Source organism: Dasypus novemcinctus, chromosome 7 (assembly GCF_030445035.2).
Source record: "Dasypus novemcinctus isolate mDasNov1 chromosome 7, mDasNov1.1.hap2, whole genome shotgun sequence".
Taxonomy (NCBI): domain Eukaryota; kingdom Metazoa; phylum Chordata; class Mammalia; order Cingulata; family Dasypodidae; genus Dasypus; species Dasypus novemcinctus.
In genome coordinates, this window is record NC_080679.1 from 12,923,051 (window position 1) to 12,935,273 (window position 12,223).

At 36.0% G+C, this 12,223-nt stretch overlaps 1 protein-coding gene across 3 annotated transcripts in view; it reads right to left on the reverse strand.

The window, feature by feature from the left end:
- CAB39 (calcium binding protein 39) overlaps window positions 1-12,223 on the reverse strand; it is a 92,050-nt gene that overhangs the window by 42,907 nt on the left and 36,920 nt on the right. For all 3 annotated transcript variants that reach the window (XM_004482485.4, XM_012521191.4, XM_023585770.3), the window contains exon 2: window positions 6,677-6,834. In XM_004482485.4, the coding sequence (XP_004482542.1) occupies window positions 6,677-6,790 (114 nt within the window). In that variant the 5' untranslated portion in view covers window positions 6,791-6,834. The remainder of the gene's footprint in view (window positions 1-6,676; window positions 6,835-12,223) is intronic.

Here is a 12,223-nt window from a genome sequence, read left to right on the forward strand (position 1 = left end):
TAATTCTATTATCACATGAATTCCTGTATTAAATGTTTTTGAGAAGATCCCCTTAACCTCTCTAAAGAAAATGTCTGAAGCTTCCAAGCTGAAAGATTTCAGACTAAGAAAAACCTATTAATAACCCTCTGGTGTCAACGATGATACTAAACAAGTTTAGTAACCATGAGTCACTACTGAATGGCCATGCTATGAAAAGGCTTCTCCCTTGCCACACTTGCCCCTCTTAAATATGCCATCAAACTTGCTCCTCTCATGAACTGAGTGAATATTGCTATTCACCACTGTGGACATATGCATTCCCAGAGACGAAGGGAACCAAGTAGAAGCTGAGCGAGGCAGCCATACCTTCTTTTTATAGCAAGCAAAGGGCAGGGCCTGTAAACAGTCATTACCTACACCATACCTGTGTGTGGCTATTAGCAAGGAAAGAACAAAGCTTTTTCTTTATTTACCCTTGCCTAAAAATAGCAAGGAAAGAACAAAGCTTTTTCTTTATTTACCCTTGCCTAAAAATAAGGATGCTAAGATTAACCTTTTTTTTTTTAAAGTGTAAAGAAATTAGTTCTGTATGGATTCTTTAAAAAGCCTTGGTACAGTTTCTGACGAACTAATCTATTTGTATTATACACAATTTTTAGTATGGAATTGTGTGTCAAATATAACAAGTAAAAATATGAAATACATAACAAATAGAGGAATAAAACATTCAGATATACCAGTAGTTGCAGTCACTCTGGATTCTTGTCAACATTTGGTTTATCCAGCAATTCCAATTTTAGCCATTCTAATAGGTATGTAATGGTTCCTCATGATTTTACTTTGCAATTTCCTAATGCCTAATGATTTTTAACTTTTCAAGTGTTTATCTACCATTTCCATATCGTCTTTGGTAAAAGATATTTAGTAAATTCAAATCTTTTGTCCACTTTTTACTGAGTTATTTTCTTACTTTGTTGAGTTTTGGAAGATCTTTATATATATTCTGGATGCAATATTTTTTAGATATATACTTTGCAAATATTTTCTTTCAGTCTGTGACTAGCCTTTTCATTCTCTTAACAGTATCTTTTGAAGGGCAGAGATTTTAATTTTGATAAAATTATTTATCAATTTTTTTTTTATGGAGTAAGCTTTTGATATATCTTAAAAAAAAACTTTGCCTAACCAAGGTCACAAAGATTTTCTATTTTTTTCCAGAAGTTTTATAGTTTTAGGTTTTAAACTTAATTGTATGATCTACTTTGAGGTAATTTTTCTACATGGTGTGAGCGTATGGGTCCAAATTTTTTTTTTTTTTTTGCATGTGAATATCTGAGTGTTCCAATACCAATTGTTGAAATAACTTTACTTTCTCCAATGAGTTCCATTTGTATCTTTGTCAAAAGATAGCTTTCCACATACATATGTATAGATTTACTTTTGGACTCTATTTGAGTCCACTGTTCTATTTGTTTATCTTTACATCAATACCACACTGTTTTGATTACTGTAGCTTTATAATAATTATTGAAATAAAAAACAGAGTGAGCCTTCCAAATTCATTGTTATTCAGAGTTGTTTGGACTATTCTAGGTTCTTTGTATTACCCTATAAATTTTAGAATCAGCTCGCCAATTTCTATAAACATGGCTGCTGGGATTTTCTTTGGGATTGCACTATCTAATGGTCAATTTGGGAACAAATGAGTTATTTTAACAATATTTAATCTTCTGAACCATGAACAAAGTAATCTTCCATTTACTTAGGTTTCTTTAATTTCTCTTATCAATATTTGCAATTTTCAGTGTCTTCCACTTTCTTTTCCCTTCAGATTTATCCCTAAGCATTTCTTAGCAATTTTTATGCTATTGCAAATGGTATTTTTTAAAATTCCAATTTTAAATAGAAATAAAATTTCAATAGAAATACAGCTGAATTTTGTATACTGAGTTTGTAACCTGTCACCTTGTTTAACTCATTTATTATTTCTACCACCTTTTTCACATTTCTTCAGCTTTTCTATATAAATTGCCATTTCTTGCCTGACTATACCAGCTAGAACCTCCGGGATAAAGTTGAACACAAGTGCTGAAAGCAGACTTCCCTGTTTTATTCTTGATCTTAGAGGTAAATAATCCAGTCTTTCAACATGTATGATGTTAGCTCTAGGATTTTTGTAGATATCCTTTGTCAGGTTAAGGAAGTTCCCTTATTAGAGTTATTATCAGGAATGGAGGCTGGATTTTTTTTTTTTTTAAATTATTTTTTTAGTTTAATACAGATTATTTGATTTTTCAATGTCCTGCATTCTGGGCAAAAACCCCACTTGATCATAAGGTATTATCCTTTGTGGGGGATGATATACACTTTCTCATGAATGCAATTTTACTTCCTTGTAATTTTTTCTAGTTTTGGTATCAGAGTAATGCTGGTCTCAAAGAATGACCGCTCTCACCTCTTAAATTTTCTGGATAACTCTGTACAGAAATTGTAGTATTTCAAGCTAAGTTTTAAAGTTTATTGACATAAAGTTGGTCATATTCTCATTACCTTTTTAATATATGTAGAATTTTTAGTGAAGTCCCCTTTCTCATCCCAGATATTGATCGTTATTTGTGCCTTTTCTTTTTTTTCCCTGATCATTCATAGAGGTTTATAGATTTTATTGATCTTCTCAAAAGAATTGGTATATTGTTTCATTAGCATTCTCAAATGCCTTTTTCTGTTTTCTATTTCATTGATTTCTGCTTTGATCTTTATTTCCTGAATGACATTCAGACAGAGAGAGAAAGAGCCACAAGAAGCTGAAATGGAACCCAGAAGAGACCAGAAGATGCCACCAGGTACCTGGCCATGTGGTAGAGGAACCAAGGATCACCAGCAGCCAGCCTGAGAATGCCACAGTATAGTCTTCAGGGAGAAGGCATTGCCTGGATGATGCCTTGATTTAGACATCTTCCCAGCCTCAACACCGTAAGCAAATGAATTCTCATTGTTTAAACAGATCCATTTCATGGTATCTGCTTTGGGCAGCCTAGGAAACTAAAACAGCCACCATTACACAATCCAGAGAAGATATCTGGTGTGGTAGTCTCTTTAATCACTAACTCAACATATAAGTGTTTCTCTTACCAATATCTGTTTTACCTATTTCAGTAGAAATTAGAATTCTTAAGAGAACAAGGTGATGGTGGTTCCATATGCTCTGCTTTGTATTGCATCTTCAATAAATATAAATATTTATTGAATTCTGCCTTTGGAAGGCATATATTCTTACAGGGGAAAGAAACAGTAATCAAACAACATTAAATATATTAGAAGGTGTTACAAAGGAAACTAGAGTAAGATAAAGGGGAACAAGAATGTCAAAGGGCATGATGGCTATTTTAAATAGAGAGGGTTGGATGAAAAAGTAGCATAAGAGCAAAGACAGAAGGAGATAAGGGAGTAAATCAAGCAGAAAGCTGGGAAAAGACATTCTAGACCAATGAAAAGCCTAAAATATGCAGAAATATGACCGGAGCATAAGGAAATCTATGAGAGGGGAGTACTATGAGATGACTGATGCCATAGGTTGACAGCTTTTTTTAGAAAGGGCCAGATAGTAAATATTTTAGGCTTTGCAGACCACATGAAGTCTCTGTTACATATTTGTCTTTGCTTTTCTAACTGACTGTTTAAAACTATAAAAACCATTCTTAGCTGATGAGCCTTACCAAAACAGACCCAGGCAGGATGTGGCCTGCAGAATGTAGTTTAGTCCCTTAGACTTTTATTCTAAGTGAAACTACCTGACTTACGTTTTTTGTTTTCTTTTGTTTTTTTAAGATTTATTTATTTCTCCCACTCTCCTTGTTGTTTGAGCTTGCTGTCTGGTCTCTGTTCGTCTTCTTTTTAGGAGGCACTGGGAACTGAACCCATGTGGGAGGGAGGCACCCAGTCACTTGAGCTACCTCTGCTCCCTGCATGTTGTGTCTCTCATTGTATTTCCTTGTGGTGTCTCTTCATTGTGTCATCTTGCTGCATTAGCTCACCGTGCCAGCCTGTCACACCACCCCATCACACTATCCTGTCAGCTCATTGTCTTCTTGCTCGTCTTCTTTAGGAGGCACTGGGAACCGAACCTGGGACCTCCTATGTGGTAGGTGGGCACTGGGCTGCTTGAGCTACATTGCTTCTCTTGACTTACGCTTTGAAAAGGAAGACTATGGTTGTTGTAGGAGGCAAGGGAGACCAGTTAGAAGGACAATGCAGTAATCTGGAGCAGATGGTAGCTAAGCCAGACCAGGATGGTAACAAGGAAAATGAGGAGAAGTGGTTAGACTGTGGAATTTTTTTTTTTAAGGTAAATAAAGTGGAAGGATTTGCTGCCGATTTAGATGTAGGGAGTGAGAAAGTAGTCATAGATGACTCTTAAGACTTTTGGCCTGAGCAACCAGAAGGATGAAGTTACCATCAACTGTGATGGAAGAGTGTGAGTGGAAAAGGTTTTCAAATGTGTGTTACTTCAAAACAAAGTGGTATTCATACTCTTTAAGTCCTGCCAACTTTGTAGCTATTCTATTTATTCTTCCAAAATTTCAGAATCATTTTTTGTCAAGTTCCAAAAAAGATGCTGCCATGAGTTTTGAATGGAACTGCTTTAAGCTTAAAAAGTTAGTCTGGAAGAAATGGCATCTTAACTATATCCCATCTTTCCATCTGAAAATACAGACCAAGTCTTCATTTGTGCCTCTGAATAAAGTTTTAAACGTTTCTTAAAAGGGTCTGCACAGTTCTTAGTGAAAGTATTCTCCAATATCTTATGTTTTTTTGGTTGCTACTTTGAATGAGATTTTCTTAAAATGACATTTTCTAGCTAGTTATGGTTGGCATTTAGGAATGCCATAAATTTTCTATTCATCTAGTCATCCTAAATTTTCTCATGAATTCACTTGGGTTTTATAAACATCTATGAATATAAGAACACTAGAATTTCCCCCTCTTTATTTGCAGTAACTGTACATTTTATTTCTGAACCACTTCTTTACTCATTGGCAAAGTTCCTAGAAAAATGCTAAATAATAGGACATAGCAAACACCCTGGCTTAATTTGACTATCTTTAGTTTTTCAGTCTCAAATATGACATCAAAGCTGTTTCCACGGTTTTTAATTTAGTGACTATATTTTTCATCTTTCCACTGTATTCAAGGTCCCAGTTCCCTCTTCTTCACCATTTGTATTTGCTGCACACATGCCACTTCCTTTCAAACTTTGGTAAGAATGTGAACCAGAAATTTCACGTATATGATCATTCTTCAGAGTTGTACCCTTCCTTTGAACTGAAATTTATTTTTCATGAAAATTCAACTATTTTTTTCTTTGCTCTGCTTATTCTTACAGCAGGAGGTCTATTCTTGTTTAGTATTGGTTTAGTTTGGGCCAGACAGTTCTGTACTGTGGTGGGCTGCCCTATGCAATGTAGGATATTTAGGAGCATTCCTGGCCTCTAACAACTAGATGCTAATAGCAGCCTTCCCCAGAGTGTGACAAACAAAAATATCTCCAAGTATTGCCAAATGACCCTTAGGGCAAATCACCCCTGGCTTAAATCACCACGGATTTAGAGTCAAGTAGATGATATGGATTCTATCAGAAACTGGGTTTGCCTCTTGTCAATTTCGACTCATCTCCAATGCCATCCCCTCCATGAGACTTTCCTTGTGGAACCCATCTTAATTAGGGCACTCCTCCTAGTCCCAGTCACTCACACATGCACACATGTGTGACCCTTTCAAGGAGTCCATGAGGCCAAAAACACTTGCATATATTTTTAAAAATTTTTTCATTATTAATTTTGTTTTGTTTTTTGCATTATTAATACTAAGATATTACTACCCTTTGTTCCCACTCATTGACATCTGCACTGACGATGCTGGTACCTTAGTATGAATGAAGGCAGTGACACCAAACTAGCAGCCACTGTATTATCATATACTCAAACATTTTTAAAAAGTCCGTTTTATTATACTTAAGAATGTCCATGAGGAAGAGTGGAGAAAATTATAAATTTTATTAAATTTTAACCTTTGAGAATACACACATCTTTTCAACATTTGTGAGACAGAAAGAAAACAGGTATAAAACACCTTCTGGTCCTTATGAAGTATGATAGTTATCTTTAAAAAAAAGCACTTGTATGACTGACCTATGAGCTGAACCAATTGCTTTTTTATGAAAAGGTAAAAAAAAAGTAAAAGATGATGTTTGAGAAGAGGGGATGAGACAAGACTGGAATAAGGTCAGGTTCTGAAATGCTGACTGGGTAGCTGACTGGGTAGCTAGAAGTAGTGGTCATGGACACAGGGAACACAGGAAGAAAACCAGGGGTAGTGCCCTCCTGATAAGACTGCCATTGGAAACACTGAGTTTAAGAAGTCAGGTAAGCACTTCAAGAATGAAAAACGAAATTTAAATAAACCTGAAAACCTCAAAACTGAAAAATCTAAGAAAAAAGTTAGAAACATGTTTGTTAGATGGTAATACAGGAGAACACTTGTGGCATTTCATCAGCAGTATAACACAACCACTTTAAGACTATATTTTAAAATCCCCAAATTAGGATTTACTGATTTTTAAAAATTACCTCATAATTTGTCCTACATTTACTCCTAATCAAAAGACTTAAGACATAAAATAAAGCCTATAACATACCTTTTCTGCTTTTTTGTCAGAAATGTCTTGCTTTTCCAGAACGGCCATGCTCTCCTTCAGGTTCTTCACAATGTCTGCTGGAGATTTGTGAGACTTTCCAAATGGGAACGGCATGATGACAAGCAACAATGGCCTCTGCTGCACTCTGCCTATTTTACCTGGGAACACAGTAAAAAGTTGATGTGAGGAAAGAAAAAAACCAAACCACGGGTGGGCGGGCGCCAATACAAGATATACCTTCTAAATCCTAATCTGAGTGGAATATTGGTGTTTAAGGAAGTCATTTTACATGACTTTCAAAATCAGCAGGAAATGGGAAACTCATTAAAACACGTGAAAAATTATCATAGACATATCTCAGAATTATAGAACTCTTTGAACTTTTCAAAAACACTTTTTCATCTGTACATATCTCCTCACCCCAATCACCCATGTGAGACAAAGAGGAGGGAGATGCTGATGCTGAAGGTGGCAGCAACTACCACTTACATACAATATAACTATCACTAGGCCCAATGCCAAGCACTTCAATTCATCATCTCATGCAATCTTTTCAAACAATTCCTTGAGGGACATGACTACTCCCATTTATCGGTGAGATTTAGAAAGGTTAAGGAACTGGCTCAAGGTACTAGGTGGTAAAACAAGTTCAGGTCTGTCTTGATTCAAAGTGTCTTTCATCACCACAATATAGTTCAATTAACTAGTATTTCTATTTTACAGTTGAGGAAACCGAGTCAAAAAAATAAGGAGATTAGCCAAACAGCACCAGGGAGGACTGCACCAAATACAGCCCACACTTTCTAGGCACACCCATCACACTGTTTGGTAAGTCTCAGTATCCCGGCTGGAGAAAACCTTGAATGGTGTCCTAAGTCTTCCTTCAAATCCTCAAATCCCTTAGATGACGGTTCCAACATGTCTTTCTACCTGGTTGTAAGAATCTGCTATGATAGAACTTAATGGATTAAAACCCCAGGAATTAAGAACTTTTGGAAATTCTTAATTTTTGTGGGTAGTAAAAAACATTTCAACCACATAAATCACCATACTACATCATCCAAAAGGGGGACAAACTATTCCAAGAAGCCATCATGAAAAAAGTTAACAAGACAAACAACTAAGTTTGAAATCAATGGATAAAATTTTTAAAAATCTATCCTTAATATACAATGGAAACCTTAAAATAAGGCAAAATTAATTTGCTAGGTTTCTGGAAACCTGTTCATACTTCTGTTACGTACATACTCCAGAGAACAAGCTCCAAGATAAGAATATCCTGGAGAATATCCAGAACACCCATGGGGAAAAAAGTCTAATGTCATTAAAAGTTAGGACAGTTAAGTAGTGCCTTTCTTAGGCAATCTATTGCTTTCTGGCTTGTACAACACACTCCTAATTATAAAAATATGTCAGCTATATATTTTTTAAAAAATACTAAAAACTAGTCAATTGGTCCATAAGCCAACCATTAGGTCATTCGTTCATTAGATTATTTGTTCATTCAAATACTAACTGGGCGCTCACTTTGTACCACAAACTTAAGGCACCAAGAGCACTGACTCTCAAGAAGACAACATTCTGGGGAGCAGATGTAGGCCAAATGGTTGAGTGCCTGCTTCTCACTTATGAGGTCCCAGGTTCGATCCCTAGTACCTCCTAAAAACAAAAAACAAAAGAAAAAACCAACTGTCATTGGGGAGCAGATATTGCTCAGTAGTTGAGCACCTGCTTCCCATGTTTGTGGTCTTGGGTTCAATCCCCAGTACCTCTTAAAAAAAAAAAAGGCCAACATTCATGTATGGACATGGGTATACATGTTGAGACAATGATGAAAAGCTGCTGAATGACAATACATTCCTAGACAGCTGAGTTCATAAAACTCTACACTAACATATGTGTTAGATCTGACTCATGAACTCATTGGCCAAGTACAAAAACCGCAATAAAAGAAAACAAAAAAAATAAAAACCACATGCACTAAGTATATTTTATACAAAAACTATTAAGGCACTTAATTAAGCAGTCATGGAAAGTATGACATGGTAGATACATGAACCCATTTTTTAGATAGCTGGCTCTAAGACCTAATCCCCTGCTTCTGGGGTTAATGTTATTTATTCAAACAATTACTGGGTATCTACAACATACTATGTTATACAATACAACAACATATTGTGTTAGGTACTAGAATATCCATATAGTAGTGCAGGGCAATTACATAAAGCACTGTAGTTAATTAATTACACGGGCTTTAAAGTTAGCCTGAGTTCAAATCCTGAATTTACTACACATTAGTTAACTTCGCCTGTCTAAGCTTCTTTCCCCATCCATAGAGTGGGAAAAACAATAGGAACTGAAAAGTATGGTATAAGATTTAAGTTAAATGTATTTAAAATGCTTAGCACAAAGGAAAAAAAAATAGAAAAAAAGCAAACTCCAAAAAATGTTTAGCACAGCATCTACATGTGATAAAAACTGGATAAATAGTAGTAGGGGATCAATTTTTTCCCCTCTAAAATCTAATTTGTAACTGTTATTTCCAGAATCAAAATGGGTAGATAAGGAATCTCTACAAAGACCAGATAGTGATATAAGATAGGACAAAATGAATGATCTTATCCTTCTGTTTAAAACCTGTATCTAAAAGTCTTCATTCAGCTTTTGGGCGGAAGGGATGCATGCACTTCTGCTCTGGCAATATTTGTAAAGATGAAAATGTATTCTTCTACATTTAAAACATCAAGAGCATTCAAGACTTTGGAGTGTGTTTTTGCAATTAATAAATATATGTTTTCAAGACTTTCAGTGCTGAGGATGTTCAGAACTGGATATTGCACAGGAGTCATACTGCAATTCTTTTATATATAGCCTAGATAACAAATCAGATGACAGTACGGGTGATAGGAGAAATATTTGAAATAACATTAAGATTGCTCATGTGGTCCTATATTTTAAACAGTTGACAAAGGATCACCAATTCTCTACTCAAAACTCCTTAATAACTTCCAATTTTACTCAGCATAAAATTCAAATTCCTGACCAAGGCCTCCAAGGCTCTTTGGGATCTGCTCTTCTCTGTTCTCACTGCCTACATTCTTAGGCTTCTTGACATTCCTGCACCAGGCCTGAGCATGTTCCCCAGGTTGTTCATGGAAAGGTTTTAGCTTGGTTCACCATGATACTCTGCCTCATTCCACTCACATATCCACTCAGATGACACCTCTCCCCCACTCTCATGTCCTTATCCTGCATTACTGCTCTTCCAATACTTATCACCACAACCTGACAGAGGTATATCTGTCTCCCCTCTCTATTAATGCAAGCCCCATGAAAACAGGGACTTTCTTGGTTCATTCATTCACTGTTGTATCCCCTAGAGCTTGAAATAGTGCCTGGCATATACCTGTAGACTATTTGTTGAATGGATGAACCATTTCTTTTGATTCTCAAAGAAACAGTGGAACTCTTTTGAGTTCCCAAGAAAAGGAAGTTTTATTATTTGTTTTACAGATGAGTAAACTAAGGCTCAAAAATATTGAATGGCTTCTGTAAATATTCCAAAGCTAGGTAGTAAAGTGAAGGAACTATAACTTCAAGTTATGCCTTGTTTATCAAGTTATCCAATATCTTTCACATTTTAATGAATATATTCATAAAGTATGAGCAGCCTTAAAAATGTTGCTCTCTTAAAGCTATAAATACACTTCTACAAATCTATCCTATGGAGATAATCAATTGCTTCTCTAAGATTTACTAGTAAGATAGCTTATGAATAGTTACATAAAACAGTCAGAAAAGGGAAAACAACCAAAATTGTCAGGAATATAGAGCTGAATATTATAAGTCATTTCTACTGACATGAAAAAATCCCCACATCTCCTAAGTGCAAGGACTTCAGTGAAACACTATTATGTAAGACAGATGTTGAATAAAGAAAACAAAATGAAACAAAAAAACAGCAAAGGTTAATAGGGAGTGACGTAAGTTTTGTATTTATATTTTTCTTAATGTTAAATATTTACAATGTGCACATAACACTGTTTTTTCCCTAGTTATAAAAGTACTACTTTTAAAAGTTAATACCAGATCATTTCTCACTAAAAGGAAGGAATCAGGGTTATATGATAACATTACCCCAGAAAGCAAAGACTAATGGTGTCATGCTAAAAGACAGAGGAGACAACTTGAAAAGGTTCTCACAGGCCTAAAATGGTAAAATTTAGGCATAAAAAAGAAGAATGTCTGTAATGCTTTGATATGCAAATACCTTAAAATTCATGAAAAGTCACGTAATATTGACAATATTCATTCGTCACCTCTGGAGGCTGCAAGGGCAACAACTTGATACTCCAAAAATTGATAAATAAAAAAGAAGGAAACTGACATATTTGTTCAGTCTTTTCTATAAAACCAAACAGCTGATAAAGGAAAACCAAACAGTTTGGTAACCAAATAGTTGATAAATGGTTAATAAATGTGAAAGAAAAAAAGAAATTACCATTTTGTAATACTTGAAGAAGATAGGTAATAATCACCAATGGCCATTAAAAGCATTAGGTGAAAGGTTGATGGGAACTTCAAAGTGTAAAGATCAGGCTGATATCACTGAACACACACATCTATCACTCTAAACAGGATGGCCAGGCACCAATGTGTGTCACAATATGATGCAATCAACAGGAAGTACAAAGCATCACTTATAAAAAATATTTATTTCCACTTCCCCACAAAACAAAACAAAACAAAACAAAACAAAAAAAGCCCAACCAACCAAGGGAAAAAACCAACAAAGCTGAATCTAATCAGCCTCCAAATCCAATTACCAAGCTACAGGAAATACAGGGGATGGAAGAACAAGTTAACATACCAAGGAAGCAGAGTCAGATTTAGAAAACGGAACACTTGAGAAGACAAATACTGTGTTTCTCCAGCAAATCAAATGGCATAAGAGAAAAGAAAGAAAAAGGCAACTGAGACTTGACTGGCAAGAAATAACTGAATAGAATGCATGGGCTTTCTCTGGACCCTGATTCAAACAAACCAAGTGTGAAAAAGGTATGTTGGTATCTTGGAAATTATACACTGGGTATTACATGATTAAATAAATATTGTTAATTTTGTCAGGTGTCATAATGGGATACAATAGATATGTTTAAAAAAAAAAAGTCATCAGACACATATTAAAATAATGAAAGGACATGAGGGAAGCGGACTTGGCCCAGTGGACTGGGCGTCCGTCTACCACACGGGAGGTCTGCAGTTCAAACCCCGGGCCTCCTTGACCCGTGTGGAACTGGCCCATGCGCAGTGCTGATGCGCGCAAGGAGTGCCCGGCATAGGTGTCCCCGCGTAGGGGAGCCCCACGCTCAAGGAGTGCGCCCTGTAAGGAGAGCCGCCCAGCATGAAAGAAAGTGCAGCCTGCCCAGAAATGGCACCACACACACGGAGAGCTGACGCAGCAAGATGACGCAAAAAAAAGACACAGATTCCCATGCCACTGACAGCAACAGAAGTGGACAAAAGAAGAACACGCAACAAATGGAC